The sequence below is a fragment of the Vigna umbellata genome, chromosome 9 (genome assembly GCF_029865625.1).
Source record: "Vigna umbellata cultivar VRB3 chromosome 9, Vumbellata_1.0, whole genome shotgun sequence".
Lineage (NCBI taxonomy): Eukaryota > Viridiplantae > Streptophyta > Magnoliopsida > Fabales > Fabaceae > Vigna > Vigna umbellata.
In genome coordinates this window covers 19,621,832-19,638,683 of record NC_142173.1, presented here as the reverse complement: position 1 = coordinate 19,638,683, position 16,852 = coordinate 19,621,832, and the positions used below count along the sequence as shown (strand labels likewise).

At 33.1% G+C, this 16,852-nt stretch overlaps 2 protein-coding genes and 1 non-coding gene across 3 annotated transcripts; 1 reads left to right on the top strand and 2 right to left on the bottom strand.

Annotated features, from left to right (window-relative positions):
• Nucleotides 1-4,822: 4,822 nt before the first annotated feature.
• LOC148192839 (uncharacterized) lies at nucleotides 4,823-5,512 on the bottom strand. Its single transcript, XM_088098369.1, has one exon. The coding sequence runs from the start codon at nucleotides 5,510-5,512 to the stop codon at nucleotides 4,823-4,825; it is 690 nt and encodes a 229-aa protein (XP_087954495.1).
• Nucleotides 5,513-6,498: 986 nt separating this feature from the next.
• Nucleotides 6,499-6,571, bottom strand: TRNAK-CUU (transfer RNA lysine (anticodon CUU)). The gene has a single exon. It is a non-coding gene; the product is annotated as a tRNA-Lys (tRNA).
• A 2,709-nt stretch (nucleotides 6,572-9,280) lies between these two features.
• Nucleotides 9,281-16,253, top strand: LOC148192837 (uncharacterized). The gene is made up of 9 exons (XM_088099054.1): nucleotides 9,281-9,764; nucleotides 10,230-10,735; nucleotides 11,672-11,874; nucleotides 11,990-12,157; nucleotides 13,107-13,421; nucleotides 14,302-14,451; nucleotides 14,537-14,686; nucleotides 14,770-14,970; nucleotides 15,139-16,253. The coding sequence occupies exons 1-9, from the start codon at nucleotides 9,380-9,382 to the stop codon at nucleotides 16,010-16,012; spliced, it is 2,952 nt and encodes a 983-aa protein (XP_087955180.1). The 5' UTR covers nucleotides 9,281-9,379; the 3' UTR covers nucleotides 16,013-16,253.
• Nucleotides 16,254-16,852: the final 599 nt, after the last annotated feature.

The window sequence follows — 16,852 nt, the reverse complement described above, 5'->3', positions numbered from 1 at the left end:
ACAAATTCCACACTATAACTATTCAAAATAAATTCATCTAGAATTTCCTCATCTCATCTCTTCTCTTCTTCAACCAATGCACACATATATGGTATAGCTAGAACAAATATTCATTTTATTTCTACATAAATCTATGTATATTTGGTTTTTAAATTAGGTAATTTTCTTTCAAGTTTACTTTAGATAGATAATTAAAATAATAATACGGATCTCGTCTGAATCTATTTTAGTATAAAATTTTATATTTGGTCACAGATTGAAACAGATTAATTCGGATAAGATGTATGACCGAATATATAGTATTATCTTGTATAATTATAGGTTTATAAGTACAAAAATTAGTATATTGACTGAGTCTTTAGGTTAACTTACTTATTTTGCTCCGATTCTAACAATAATGTTAAAATAGATTTTCTTCATTAATAATAGTAAAAATATAAATGTAATTACACTTTTTTATGTCAGTAAACATCATTAATATCAACAACCTTTAACACATTATCATTACCATATAATCACCATAAGTGTAAGATGTGAAAAACTTCTTCATAGTGTAACATGCATTATATCACCAATATTATCCACATGCTTTTATTTGATACAAGACTATCATATTCATAATAACAAAGAAGAACAAGATCACCATAAGTAGTAGTAGTGGTATTATAATTATCATCATGATCATTCTCTTTTTGCTTGCTCTTGCCTTTGTTCCTTTTTTTCCGCTTAAAACAATATATTGGTTGCAACAATAATGACACTTTGTATTTTGACTTGGACTTACTCTTATTCTTTTCTCAACCACTTTTGAGTTCTTTTCTCTAACATCTCTTCCTTCTTTTTTTTGTGACAAATACCTAAAATTAAGATGGAGAACCATGTGTCTTCCTTCTCGTATATTCTTTAAGAGTATCACTCTTTGTTATTTAGAAAGAAGCAATGCCATTAAGGATTGAGTTTGTAATTGAAACTTGAAATATCTTCCAAGACTCTAGTGAAATTAGCCATAGTTCCAAAAATTCATCTTCAAAATTTACACCCATTTTTTACAGTTGATCTAAGACCAATTAATAAATGTCATTCAAGTTATTTGACATGGAAGAACTCTTTATGTACCTTAAATTCTACAAGAAATTCAACAAATGCAATTTAGTATTGCTAGACTTAAAATCATACAAGGATTTAATATTCTCTCACACTTCTAGCATGTGTCTCGTTAACGATTTTATTATAAACATTGTATTCTACATATTATTTAATAAAACCACACATGTTGGTGCTCAAAGTTTCACTCTTCATCAAACATTGAATCCAACTTTTATACATCACCTAAATGGTTCATACTCTTTCAATGAATCCTAAATTAATATACAAATCCTCACACAAGTATTTGAAGATACAAAATGACAACATTGGTACAAACACTTTGCAATTTTAGAAATAAATTGCAGCTTGTACAAAACTCATAAAATTATTTTCTTATATTGAAATTAAATATAATTGAATCTAGAACATAATGCAAAAAGGAATCAACCAAATTGAGTAAGTATAGAAAAAGGTATGCACCAAACAAGTAGCAAAGGTCAAAGTTGTCAACAACCTAATCTACGGAAACCTTACTAGAAAAATTTCTCAAACTACAAACCTCTAATTCAATATTTGACTGGTTAAAGAGAATACTCATATATTTAGGACCTGCTGTAAAAATTTCAGCTCATTTCGACGCTTAGTGAAGCAAAAATCTCAAGTTTCCCAACATTACTTCGGTCTATAAACAGGATCCTGGTGATACAAAAGTGACACTGATCGCCAATGGGTCAGTGAGTTCACTATCTTGGTTGTGTTCAGTGGTACTAAGTATTGTTCAATTTTGGCTAAGTTAGTGCCTTTTATCCAACTTGCACCCAACGACACTACAATGACACCCAGTGTTGTACTAGAACACCAAATTCTCTCTTTTGAGTTTTAAATTGAGTAGTTTGAAGCTTCATTAATGTAAAAAGCTCATTTAACTTCGCCCAATATGCATTAATTTTCATTGTACGTCAATTGGAATTGAAGTTGGGCAATAAGTAGCACATGTTCATACTTAAAATGGACTTGCACAATCATTAATAAAACTTCTAGAACTTGTTAGAAGACCATTACTTATGAAAGCTAATCTTCCAATGGCTACTTGGGGATATGCAATTTTGCATGCTATAGTATTGATTCGCATTAAGCCAACAAGCTAACTACTGTGAGAATCCTCCTAACTCTTGTAGTTTCAGAAAATTGGCACTTACATCAACTTGACATGGATAATGCATTTTTAATGGGGAACTTGATGTAGAAGTCTACATGAATCCTCCACTGAACCTTCCTAAGCAAGGGCAAGTTTTTCACCTAACTAAATCTTTATACGGGATCAAACAAGCAAATCGTCAGTGGTTTGCAAAGTTGTCTTGCTTTCTTATAAACCTTGGCTTTGTCTTCCTAGCACATTTGGTATTTTACTCATGTATATAGATGATGTGATATTGACTAGAGATTCTATGGGTGTCATTACCAAAACTAAGAGTATGCTACTCTAGACTTTCAGAATTAAGGACCTTGGGAGACTGAAGTACTTTATGGGCTTTGAAGTGGCTATGACTAAAAAGGGTATTAAATTGTGTCAAAGAAAATGTGTTGGATATCTTGAATGAGAGTGAAATTCTTAACAACAAACCATGTCAAACTCCTCTCATGAACAACATAAAGGCACTTTTTTATGTCAACGAACCTACACACAACACATACTCTTACCGGTATTTAATAAGAAAGCTTCTTTATCTTACTAATCTAGACTTGACATCAAATTTTCTATTCACTTAGCCAATTTGTTCAAGGTCCAACTATACATCATCATAAAGCCATTCAACATATTCTCAAATACATAAAGGTTAATTTTGGGCATGGTCTTTTCTTTCCAACTAACATCGATCGACATCCAAATTAAGGGTTTTAGTGACTCGGACTAAACTATCTGCCTTGAAACTAGACATAGTGTTATTAGGTACTACATTTTCCTTAGTTTCATGGAAATCCTAGAAATAGAATATAGTCTAAGTCCTCCTTAGAAGTTGAGTACATGAACTAGTTACCCTCTTCACAATCTACAAGTTCAAGACCTTCCATATGTTCTCTATTACATCAAGTGCTAAAAGTTTTTCTTGTGTTGGTTCTATTTCTATTATTTATAGATAGATTTATATATGTTTATTTTAAAAGATAAATAATTAAAATAAAATTAATTAATTTAAATTTTGATAATTTATTTTAATATACTTATTACAAAATATTTTTTATTAAAGTTTTATAATATTTTAATTTTAATTTTAAATTTATTTTAACTTTAATTTAAAATTTATTTTAACTTTAATTTAATTTCAAGAAAAATTATTCTTTTTAATTCAAATTTTTAAAATTATTTCATAAATTATTTTTTTATATATTAATATTACAATCAAATTATTTTCATAATATGAAGGTTTAATCATACATATGGTCTATATTTCTGGTGACTTTTTTTAAATAGGTCCTTCACTTTTTTTTTTGTCAATTAAGTCCCTATTTTTGAAAAATTGAAGCAATTAGGTTTTATCAGTTTCGTACTAACACCATTAAATAGGGTGTCATGTGTCAGTTTGTGATTTTTTTTTTAAATTTTTTTTTAAAAATTTAAAAAAAGAAGTTGTCATATGTCAAGTTGACACTATGCCACATGGCAAGATTGTGTAACGTGACACTAATTAATAGTGTCACGTGTCATTGTGAGGCCATATGTAATTGCATTAGTCTCAATTTTGTCCCTCACTTTTTATTGTCTCTAGTTCTAATTTTTTTAAAAATTAAACAATTTTATCCTTTTTCAAATTCAAACAAAATCTAATTTTTATAAAAATATTATAAAAATATTTTTATTAAAATTGATATTTTTATTAAATATTTTTAACAAGATTAAATTTATTTATATTTATATTTAATTAATGATACAAATATTAATTATGTTATTTAAAGTGAATAAATTAATCACATGAATAAATCAAATGTATTATCAATCAAAAGTCACCAAATTAAATCTAATATCAATCAAATGTATTATGGAATTTCTTCTAACTTTTTACCTTTTTTCTTTATATAAACAAGGCTTAATACCCTATTTTGTCCCCAGTTTTGATCGAAAATGTCAAATTAGTCCATCCTTTAAAAAATGCCTCTATTACGTCCTCACTTAATAAAATTTGCATCAATGAAATCCCTTCCGTTAAATCCGTACAAACGGTGTTAATTATTTTTCTCTCTTATTAAGTAACGCCGTTTGTACGGATTTAACGGAAGGGATTTCATTGATGCAAATTTTATTAAGTGAGGACGTAATTGACTCATTTTTTAAAGGATGAACTAATTTGACATTTTCGAGCGAAACTGGGGACAAAATAGGGTATTAAGCCTATAAACAATTTTACTTTTCACTTTCCTCTCTTTTCTTTTGCTTATTATTCTCTTGTTTCCTTTTCTTTTCTTTTTTTCCTCTTATCTTTCTCAACCTCCCCTTAATATTGAATTTCCCCTTATAATTTAGAATAAAATCAAGAGTTTTATGGCATAATAAAACATATATAAGAATTGAATGCATTGCTTTTATTCTTAGTACAAACTGCACAAGAATTGCCAGTCTTCAACTATATTGCAGATTCAGAATTTGTTATTTGAAGATAAGTGAAAGAATAGGTGTGAAAAATCTAATTAAGTAATTGAAAGAATGTGTCTAACTAAAGGGTTGAAAAAACTAAGTTTCCTATTTGGTAAGAATGTTAAGCAGCAAGACCCTTGTGTGGATCAAACGTCTGAACATGCACTCAAGCTCCACCTCAAGATCTTCTATGGCCATCCTAACACCTGCTAATCTTTTGTTTGCACTTTGAATCACCATGGCATCATAGCTCATCTCATCATCTGAACAATGAACATTCACACGCACAAACCTTGATGTGAAGGACCTTTTCCCTGACTTTGAATCCAACCAGGGTGAAGAAACAAGGGACAAGAGTGATTCAACAATGGAAATGCTTGTCACCCTTACTTCTCTCAGCACATCAACCACCAACACCAGTTTTTGTTCATTCATTGGACTCACTTCTCTCTCACTCTTCATGCCCTTCTTCAACCACTTCAAACACTTCAACGTTTCCTTCTTCACCTTCTTCCTGTACCTGTTGCATGCTGAGATTTTTTCCTCAATTCCTTCATCACCAATGCTTGCTCTGCGCAGGGTGAACTGAAGTTCTTGGAGGTGTTCCTTCACTAGCAAGAGAAGATCTTTTGAGATGCCACACACCTCCAACATCCTCAGTGATGACTCTGACACATCATCGACCCATTTTTCTTCTCTTTCACGCACAAAAGCTTCTCGAACCAATGGAGAGTGAAGAAGGCTATTTGCTGAATTGTGCAAGTCCTTTAGGGCAACAAAATCAAGGGCTGCCATAACTAGAGAGGAAGAGATAAAGGGTGTGTCAGAAAATCAAAAGCTGCAGAAAACTTGTTCTTTTTCTTATCGAGTCAAGGCTATGGTATATAGGTTCTCATAGGGTGCTTCAAGAGGTATTATATATATACACAGTTGAAAACCTTAAAAGTTTGACTCTAATTTCATCTAAGATTCAGACGAGGAAGCAAAAGTGAAGGTACGGAATTGGGATGGTGGAAACAGCTGAGGTACTAGTTTGTCGAAAGGAAGGTTCCATTTGTGTGGATATGTCAGAGGTTATAGGATAGTGTTGTTGTTGAATATTGAAGCAAAATGATGAACTCGTGCATGCGTGAAGCATGGGATGCTGACAACTGTGTTTTGTCTTTGTTTTGTAAATGAAGGACATGGGATCTGAATGCTATCATCCACTTTTGCTCTCAGATTCTGAGAAACTTCCCTGGTTTTAGAAAGGACAAAAAAGTTGCCTTGTCTCATTCAGTCTGAAGGATTAATATCATATATTGTTGTGGGAAAACATAGCATCCATTTCTCGTGTAAAGTTGGTCTTATTTTTTAAATTCTCATACAGAAATAAGATGAATTTATATTATATAGATAAATGTAAATTATAAATCGATTTTATAGAATTAAGTTAAGTTTAAATTTAATTATTAACATGGATGAAAGCAAATTTAATCAAGGTAAATATAGAATTAATATAAATGAGAAAAAAATTAAGCACAATTATCGTGGAGTCTTATAGTATGATTAAATTAAATTCCACCTTGGATCATATTGTGAGGGCAGCTTCTTTCTACATATCAGTACATTTCAAATATGAAGTGCATGAAGAATCATGCCTATAGTGAGTAATTGTGCCACTAGATTTGAGCCCAGACAATAGCCCATTGAGCCTAATATGTACAAATATAATTGAAAAAAAAAAGCTAGACGGGCTGTTTGCGTACTGGGCCAGATATCAACAAAAGTTAAAAAGCTAACGCCCACCGTGGGGCTCGAACCCACGACCACAAGGTTAAGAGCCTTGCGCTCTACCAACTGAGCTAGACGGGCTTTCGCTATTAAGTCTAGACATTAAAATATTCACTAATATAACCAAAAAATAAATTTTCACCGAAATTCAATAACCTTGTATGTCTCATTCAGAAAATAAATTCAGTAATCTTATGACATATTTTAATAATTTTAAAAAATTGAAAATTAAAATACATAACATTTAAATTACTTGTAATTAAATTATTTTTGTGTTTTTTAAAAATAGGTTTAATAGCTTATTTTGTCCTTAGTTTCAGTTACGTACGTCAAATTAGTTAATCATTTATAAAATGTGTCAATTACGTCCTCACTTGATAAAATTTCTTTCAATGAAATCTCTTCCGTTAAATACATACAAACGACGTTAAACTTTTTTTTCTTTATACTATTTTTTTTGTGTAACGCATGTTTTTGCATGCTTTTTTAGGTTTTTCTCTATCTTATACTTTAAGAAAATATTTTTTATTTAGTTATTGAAGCACTGTCATTGGGGCGTGCGCCACACGATGTTCCAAATTGCAAGCACTGAAATTAAAAGTTTCAGTTCTTTCTCGTCTACGTCTAGAACGACCACCCGTCGCTCCGATATCTAGAGGTATCTGTCAAAGACCTCCCGAAGCATCAGTTCATGCGGTGGGAGAAGAAGATGGACCTTCTGGACTGGCTCCGCTTGCTGTTCGAGTTCCAAATAGACAACTCGAAACCAGAGGAAGCACCTAGTTCTCTGTAACACTTCTACCCAACACAACCCTACCCTTCAACACAACACACATAACCTTAAGAATAATCTTCTCTTTCCTATCTTCTGTACACTTTACTCAACCCAAACTCCTCTTCTAGTTCAAAACACAATCCATATCACACCACCCAAGGCTCTCCTCATAACCACAACCAACATCTATTGCCTCTCCAAAGGCAAACACATATAAAGAATCAAAGTTGTGTTTCCAAGTTTTAAACATGTTTTCCAAACAATTACAAGTATTAGGATACCAATTTAGTCATTTGGAAATGACTTGATACACATATATCAAGAATTAAAGTTGTTGATTTTCTGGTACGGTGCTGAAGGGCTTGGAGTGGCGTTGAGAAGGCCATTGGACTACAAAATGTTGAGTGTTGCAAAAATAGTGAGCTCTTTGTGTTATGAACGCTGGGGTACTCTGAGTTGTTGAGCATTGTGTTGTTTGTTTGGGGACGTTGAGTGGTAAGAAGTAGTGTTGAGCGTCACTTCTGTGTTGCAGGTCTGGGCTTTTGTTTCTCTTATTTCGCTGGGCGGGTGACTTGCTCGCTAGGCCTGAGTCTAGTATAGGGAAGTTTTGGGTTTTTCTTTAAGTTTTATGTATGTTTGTTTAGAATGTTTTATATAGATTAATCATATTGTTGTGGATATTGTATATGTTAATGGTTGATGAATATGGTGATGTGTATGATGATATTTCAAGTATGATATAAAATAATAATGAAATATGGTTGTTGGTATGGTATCAATGTTTGGCTTAATTCCTTGGACCTCATGGTGAGACTCTATGGTGGTGTTTAGTAGTGTGTTGTATTGAAGTAAAGACTCAGTCTTGAAAGTTATCCTGAGACTCCATTAATCATCCTATCTCAAGTAAAGAATGAGGGTTATGTGGTAAGGAGTAGTAGAAGGTCCTAGTCTATGGTTTGATTCTTTGCCATAAGTGGTAAACAGACTAACCTTGTGTGGTAACTTTGGGAAGCCGACTATTCCACAACTACAAGTGTATAACTTACCATAGTTTGACTTTAGTATACACATCTAGATGGTTAGGTCTAAATGTTATGAATTTGGTTAAGTTTTGTTTTGGATTAAGAATGAAATTATTATGTATGGTTGAATTAAATTGTGATTGTTTCCTTATAAAAGTTAGTTTACCCATCTATTTTTTTTATGTTCACTTGTAGTTCTTTTTTGTAATAACTACCTGATTGATGTGAGCAAATGATGATGTTTCAATGGAGCACGTACTAGGTGGCGTTATAAATAATAAGATTAGTTCTTATGTATATTTGAAGTTTTGAAAAAATAATTCGAAAAGTTTATTTTATTTATAGGTATTTTTGGTTTTCAAAACTCGTTATATATAAAAATTGGTTTTGTGGTTATGTTTGAATAATTGTAATGTTCTTGTTTATTAAATATGTGATTATTTTATAATAGGAAAATGACACTTGAACAACCATTTTTGACAACATTTAGACACGCGCACACGTGTCAAAATCTGAGTGGTCCATTTTCATTTAATTTTTCCAACTGGACCACTCAGATTTTGACACGTGTGCGCGTGTCTAAATGTTGTCAAAAATGGTTGTTCAAGTATTATTTTCCTTTATAATAATGTTAAAATTATTAAAATATTCAGAGAATTTTCTTTTTTAAATTAAATTTTTAATTTAAAAATATGTATTTTAAAATTTAAATTTACTAAAAGAAATAGTAGTCAAATTTAAGTATTCAAATAATATTTAGATGTATATAATATGTATGAAGAAAAATAATTAATTTTTTTATTTGTTTAAATAAATTTTAAATGTTTTTACTTTAATTATTTAAAATACCTTTTAAAATTTTTTAAATTTTAATTTATTCATTCAAATAACTCCTTTTATCTCAAAAAAAAGAAAAATTAAATTTACTAAATAAATAAATTACTTTCATGAAAATGATTATAATAGGATTTGATTATTTTTAGAATAATTTAATCAGTGCAGCGGGAAATTCAGAAGAACCCTTGCGTGAAATCCAAATTCAGAGTGAAATTCGGAAGAAACCTTGGTGAATTCAGAAGAAATCCCAATCTAATGACTCCTCGCGTCGACGATTTCGGCAATCTCTCCTCCACCGATGATGACGACGATGACGACGGCTTCAAGGACGATATGGCCGCGCTCTCCCGAGCCTGCAGGATTGTTGTCCCAGGCGCCAAAGATAATTCTGCCGCCGAAGACGGAGTTTCGTCGGAGGACCCGCCCATTGACGCCAGCACCGCCACTGTTTCGGTTGCCACCGACTCGGACTCAGACGGCCAGGACGACCTTGAATGTCTCAAGAGAGTGCAGAGCCTCTACCAGCCTCTATCCGTTCTTCCGCCGCTTGCGCCGTTGGCCTTGTCTGACGATGACGACGACTTGGATGACCTCGAGACGGTGCGCGCCATCATGAGAAGGTTTGGCGACTACAACGAAGGTATTTGAGCTTCCTATGTGCGTTCTCGCTGTTGAATTTTGATTCCGAATACGGTAGTAGTTCTTGTGGGATTCCAGTATGAGAGAGATCCCAAATTCAATCCATCCATGTTTCCCTCTGTTGCAATGCAAACTTTATAATAACTAATTCATCATATAAAATCTCTCATCATTGAATTCGGTTTTGTTACATAGTTTAGATGACTTAGGATTAAACTTTCTGAGATTATGGGCCTAACTTAACTCATTGTTCAAAACCCTTGTATTTAGCGTTATAAGCACTTATCAGGCACTATTTCTAGTTTCTAATCAATGCCGGACCTCAGTTTTCCCTAATAAGGACATACTACTTCTAGTCAACTGGGACTTGGTGTTTTACCTTATAATGTTTGTATATTCTCTTAATTGTCTTGTTACCAGTTCTACTTTAGCTTTTGTAACAAACTTGGCATGGTAACAATATCAGGTTTGCATGAAGATGGAAAGAAAGTGTTGGTTGAGGAGGATCAGACCTCCAGCATGGGCTGTGAGGGTGACGTTGCTAATGGCTCAACACATAACGAATCAGATGGTGGTAAATTATATCCTATTTCTCAAGATCCTAAAGAGGCTGCCACAGAGGAGTTGATTGAAAACATTGAAATGCAGCTTAGTGAATTTGTTGAGAGTTCTGAACCCGATGCAGGGGAGTCATCTAGATTACCACAGAAAAGATTGAGCTTTCCTCCTGTTGTTCAGTGCTTTATTGATGCCATTAAGAAAAATAGGGATTTGCAGAGATTTCTTAGAGGTAAGTTAATTGAGCTTGAGGCTAAAATTGAGGAAAACAAAAAGATAAGGAATAGAATCAAAATTCTTAAGGACTTCCAGGCTTCGTGCAATAGAAGAACAGGGAATGTGTTATCACTGAAAAAAGATCCACGTGTTCAATTAATATCTGCAAAAAAGTCTTCTGTTCCAAAGAAATATAAGGTTAGTTGTGTGATGCTTTTACAGTTTACTGAAGTCTGAATTATTATTTATACTATTTCATTATGAAATAATGGTACCAGTCATTTATAAGTGGATACTGTTCAAGATTCTCTTTCACCTGAAACTTAATTTTTTAATTACGAGAACTATAGATGTTATCTGTTTCATACAGTTTAATGAGTTTGAATGGTAATATGAAGTAGGTATGGAGACATAGGGTTCTCTCCTGTGAAAACCTAGATACTTGAAAACATGGGTAATATAAAAATGGAATGGAGAGGAAAGGTTCTTAAAAGTTCAAGATATGGTACAGCTTATAAATGCTAACATGAATTAAAAGAAAAAAAAAACTACATCATGGTTACCAATCTCAAGTAGTAGCATGTGGCAGTCATTTTTGAAGATACTATAGTGGGAAACAGGGATAACACAGACTAAATAATTTATAGTACACATATACTAAAGAAATACACAAATAAAGGAATTCATGGTAAAAAAAACATTGGTGGCCTTCAAAAAATGAAAACTGGTGGTGAAATTTGTTGAAAAAAACATTGAAAATTAGAGAAAAAAATAGCAAAATTTGAACTGGAAAGTCCAATAGAAGAATGGAGTACAGGAAAAAAAAGATAATCCTGTAACATTTGAAGGAACATAGGTTAAAACAGAGGTAGTTCTTTTGTGGAATGGTTAAAAATCCTTGTGTTTCTGGAGAAAAAAATGCTTTAGAAAATTAGCGAGAAATCACAATTTTACTCCCAAAACCCTAAACAAAAGTTTCAGTGTAAAGCTTGGTTTCAAAAGCATGTAGGTAGTTTAGTTGTAATCTATTTAGTGGCTGGTATCATAGCATTTGTGAGCTTAGTATGTCAGAGTGTCAATTGTCACTGATTAATTTTAATATCGGCAATCCTTGATTTAACTCTTTCCTGGCAGAAGCAAAAAAGGGTACCTGCAATGTGTTATGGCCCAGAAGAAAATTCTCATGCCGCTAATTATAGAATGGTATTGGAAAGATTTCCACTTTCATTAGATCGGAAAAAATGGTCCAAGGTAGAAAGGGACAATCTTTTGAAGGGAATTAAGCAACAGTTCCAAGAAATGGTGCTTCAACTCTCACTTTCAATTGATAGAACTAGGTAATATCAATTCTATTTTGTCCTATGTTACTGAATCACTAACTGCTGCTGGACCAATGTGACCCTTCCCCTGTTGTGTTTTGAATTTTCCCTTGATGCACCTCCTCCTTTACAGTTCAGAGGAATTGCTTCGGGAGGCAGATGACATGGATAATATAATTGCATCTGTTAAAGATCTTGAAGTCACACCAGAGAGGATTAGAAAATTTTTACCTAAAGTTAATTGGGATATGATAGCTTCCATGTATGTTGGTGGCCGTACTGGTGCTGAATGTGAATCAAGGTATATAATTTGTAATTCGTGACCTTTTCATTTATGTTTTCGTGTGCATGAAAAGTTTGATCTTTTCTATGATAAAGTATTTTATGTTTCTGATATTGGTGAACTGGTGCTGAATTTTAATCAAAGTATAATTTTACTAATTGGTGAAGTTTTCTTGTGTGTTTGTATGCATGAAAAGGTGGTTCTTGCTTATTATAAAGTGTTTTATTTTACTGTTATTGTGCTATACTCGTGCTTCATATTTGTTCTAGCTATCTACATTGGTACTGCTTTATTGATACATTGTGGATTGAACGTTTTCAAATTATTTCTATGAACATATATAAGAGCTGCTAACATTGATCTTTAATGAAGTAGGTGAAAGAATAGATTAAGGTAGTATTATGATTTAGTAGAATCATGTTTTGGTGGGTTTGGGGACAACAAATTGACAAAGCGCAATCCCTTTAAATAGGGTCAGCTTGTGATGAAATTATGTAGCTTCCGTATACAACTTGTTTCTTCGGGTTGGGTATTAAAATGCTCTATCAATAATAATTTATCACTGGGGGGATGATCAACTTCTCTCTTAGTTGCATTGTAGATTTGATTAGCTGCTTAATTATAACCTGTGCTGTATCCTTAGTCTTGTCCATACAGTTCTTTGACTACTGTTTCACGTTTATTGCCTTTCCATGAAGAATATTTTTCCACTACATTGCAGACACCTATGACTATCACCATCAGAGTCAGTTTGACATTTTTGGCTTTCAGTAGGAGTTCAAGATCAACACATCATGTAGGTGGGGTTGTACATGGAATGATGTTAACATGGTTGTTCTTAATATGTCTGTGATGGTTGTCACTATCACAGATGTCTGTTATGTAGACCATAGAATAATTTCTATATGTATGAATGGTTGGATTCCATACTTTTGATTCACTGTATTTTAATGGTTTGCAACCACAGGTGGTTGAATTATGAAGATCCTTTGATCAACCAAGGTGCGTGGACTAAGGAAGAGGACAAGTCCCTTTTACTTATTGTACAAGATACAGGTATCAGGAATTGGTTCGAAATTGCTGCATCATTGGGCACAAGCAGGACTCCATTTCAATGCTTGTCACGATTCCAAAGGAGCTTAAATCCTTCCATGCTAAATAGTGAATGGACTGAGGAAGAAGATGCTCAACTCTATTCTGCTGTGACGTATTTTGGTGATGGCAATTGGCAGTATGTGGCTTCTGTTTTAGAACGGCGGACAGGAACCCAATGCTCAAATAGGTTGGTTAGCTATTTAAATTTTGTTCTATATTTGTAATTTAATTTGTGTATGGTTGCAAGACCATTATCGAAATCAAATAATCTTTGACGGTAGGCTTTCACCCTACTTAAGAAAATAAGGTACATTTTATGTGTAGTTCACAGTTTGCTTTGGAATCATCTTTTAAGCTGTTATCATGTGGCCTTGATGATCTGTGGTGATTGTCAAATTCAATTATTTTATTTCAGTTCAGTATAGTTCGAACCATTATAGCTAATTTGTTTATGCAGTATTGTTGAAAAGTGGAAGGTTGAGAAAGGAAGTATTTATTCTTCTGTAGGGTGAGGTAAGATTGGGCATTTGTTTAGTGACATAAAACAATAATACCCTACCCTGTTGTTTTAGTCAGTACTAGGTAATTTACAACAACCCTATTTCAACTGGGAGAGAATTCCCAGTTACATCTTTAGGATTGTGATATTTTATGTATGTCTGGAGGTTGAATTATATAGAAATGCAAATGATGGCATCCTCATATTTAACCTTTGAAGAAGTGCGTTACTTTCGTACCTTGTTTCTCACAATTCATCATAGGTCCCCATCTAAATTTGCTAAGTGATTTGCTTTGATATCTTCATCACAGGAAAACAAGAATATATCTATTCAGAATAGTTCGAGACTCTGTTTATTTATTTCCTTTGTTTCTCTTACCGGTTGCTTTATGTTAAAAACAAAAAGAAACATAATATTGAAAATGAAATGACACTGTTTCAAGAAAATATGGTCATTGATATTAAAAGGTTAAATATGTGCAATTGTGTCTGGTCAATAAATTAACATCAAGTTAAGTTTATTGGAGAACTAGAGTTTATTGGTGGCTGCATTTTGTATGTGATGCAGATGGAAAAAATCCCTTTGTCCTGAAAAGAAAGGGAGCTTTACACAAGAGGAGGATATGCGCTTAACAGTAGCAGTCATGCTTTTTGGACGGAAATGGAATCAAATAGCTAAATATGTTCCTGGCCGGATCCAATCTCAGTGTAGGGACAGGTAATATGCATTTTGTTTAACAATTTTGGGGACGTAGTTTTTTATGGTCTTAGTTTGTTGAAGTTCTTGAACTTTCTTATGACAGATACCTCAATAGTCTGGATCCTTCTTTGAAATGGGGTGGATGGACTGAGGAGGAGGATTTAAGACTAGAAGCTGCAATTGCCAAGCATGGATATTGTTGGTCTAAGATTGCTGAAGAAGTGCCTCCCCGTACTGATTCACAGTGCCGAAAGTATGAGTTGAAATTAAGTTCAATGATTAAAATCTAAAAATCTCAATTTCTATAGTCTTACACCTATTCTTTTCATTGAACAGGAGATGGAAGGTGTTATGTCCTGAACAAGTTCCTTTGCTTCAAGAAGCAAGAAAGAAGCAAAGGTCTATCATTAGTTGTAACTTCGTTGATCGAGAATCTGAACGGCCAACCATTACACTTGATGACTTTATGCCTTTAATTGCGTTAGCTCCAAAATCCGATATTGGTGCTTCAAAACTTCCCAAGAAGCGCAAGTCAAGGTACTCCCCTCTATCCTTTCATTTTCCCCTTGTTTCTTTACATTTTACACCTGTGATGCCACCATTCTTGGGATTACTATTTCAGTATAATATGCTGGTCGTATAATTTGAAATTTAATATTGATTCTGGTATACCTTTGTTTTCTAATTCTTGATCATTGCATGCAGCAATGTTTCCAAGAAAACAAGCTCTAAGAAACGTGCAAAAAGAACTCGACGTTGTGCCAAAGAAGTACAAGATACAGAAGTATACAACGATGATGAGTTCTACGCAGAATCTGCATGCAGCGATCTTCCCAAGAAGAACACGAGATCCAAAAGGCACGCAAAAAGAAGTAAAATTTGTCCCCAGGAATTAGTGGATATATCTTGTAGTGACAAGGTCGAGACTTGCATTGAGGGTTCAGAAAACCAATCTACCTGTATTGCGAATTCGGAAAATCAAGATTGGGACAGCATGACCCTTTCGTCTTTTATACGCAACAAATCAAATGAGATATTATCTAGATTTACCAAAAAATTGAGTCAGACTTCCTTCTCCTCTAGGATTACAGATGTTCCTGAGCAGGTTGAAAGTCAAAATCCATCTCATGACCAAAGCGGCTCGTCCGAGTCATGTGATACTGTTGGAACTATAAATTTGTTTGTGCCGCCGAATATTGTTTCTGATGGACGAGTTAGAAACCGAGAGGATACAAATGCTTTGACTGGTGATGATAACGACGACCATATGACCCTTGCATCCTTTCTAGGAAACAAACCAAAGAAAAAGTGTCAACCTAAAGGACATCACGTATGCTCTTCCAAATTGAAAACAGGATCTGCATTACTAAATGAAGAACATTGTGCAAGCAAGCCAACCATCATATCTGATGACAGTGGGTCAATGTCATATCATGTTGAAGCGATGGAGACTGTTTTACATGTTTGTGTTGATAAACCAATGGATACCATTGTGGAAGAAAAGGATGATGAGCTTTTTACTTCCCACGTGCAAAACCGGCCAAGGAGGGAACGAAAACGTCCCAGTAGATTTTTGTAGGCAGGTAAACTTTATTGTTTCCCAATACTAGATATGAATAGAAGACATTTGACAAAATGTTGTACCAAATGATATTAGGTAGTGGCTAATCTATATACAAAAGTTGGAGTAAATGAAAGCCCACTTTATCATGATCATAAGTAGTGAGTTTCGTTTTTGCTTAGTTTTGGGCCTATATACAGATTTTCCGCCTGGAGCATTTTTGTAAATTGATCTCTTCCCATTTTGTATTTTGGTTCTATTCTCTCTAGCATCAACTGTAAAACGGTCGATTCTTTTATTGATTTTGATCCGTTGTAAAAGTCAATGGTATGGAAAACACAGTGAATTGGATTAAGCAATCTGCTGTCTAGTTTGTTTAAAATCGATACCGGTATGAACTTTTACTTTTTCAATTTTAAAATTTGTGTAGCTAATTTTCTATTTCTTTTTAAGGTTTATTTGTAAATACTGGTAATAAGGTTTTTATATTACAAATCAAATGAAAGGTTTTACTTCCTTGAAATTAAAAGTCAATCATTATAAAAGAAAAAATAAATAAAAATATTAAAAATGAGTAAAAATAATTAAATATGAGATATAAAGATTGTTTTGTTTATTATAATTAATGCGGTCACGATTAGAACTTAAGGTATAATAAGTAATTAGTTTAATGAATAACTGTTTCAAATAACTTTTGATTATAATCAGAAATTGAGTTTATGATTCGTTTCGAATTTTAATTATTTTGAAAGTCTATAACAACAAGCATATAAAGAAAAAAAAAAGTTGTTATTTAATAAAGTAAAACCTTAAATAAACAAGTCCTAAATTTTATGAACATTAAAAGTTTTTGTCAGC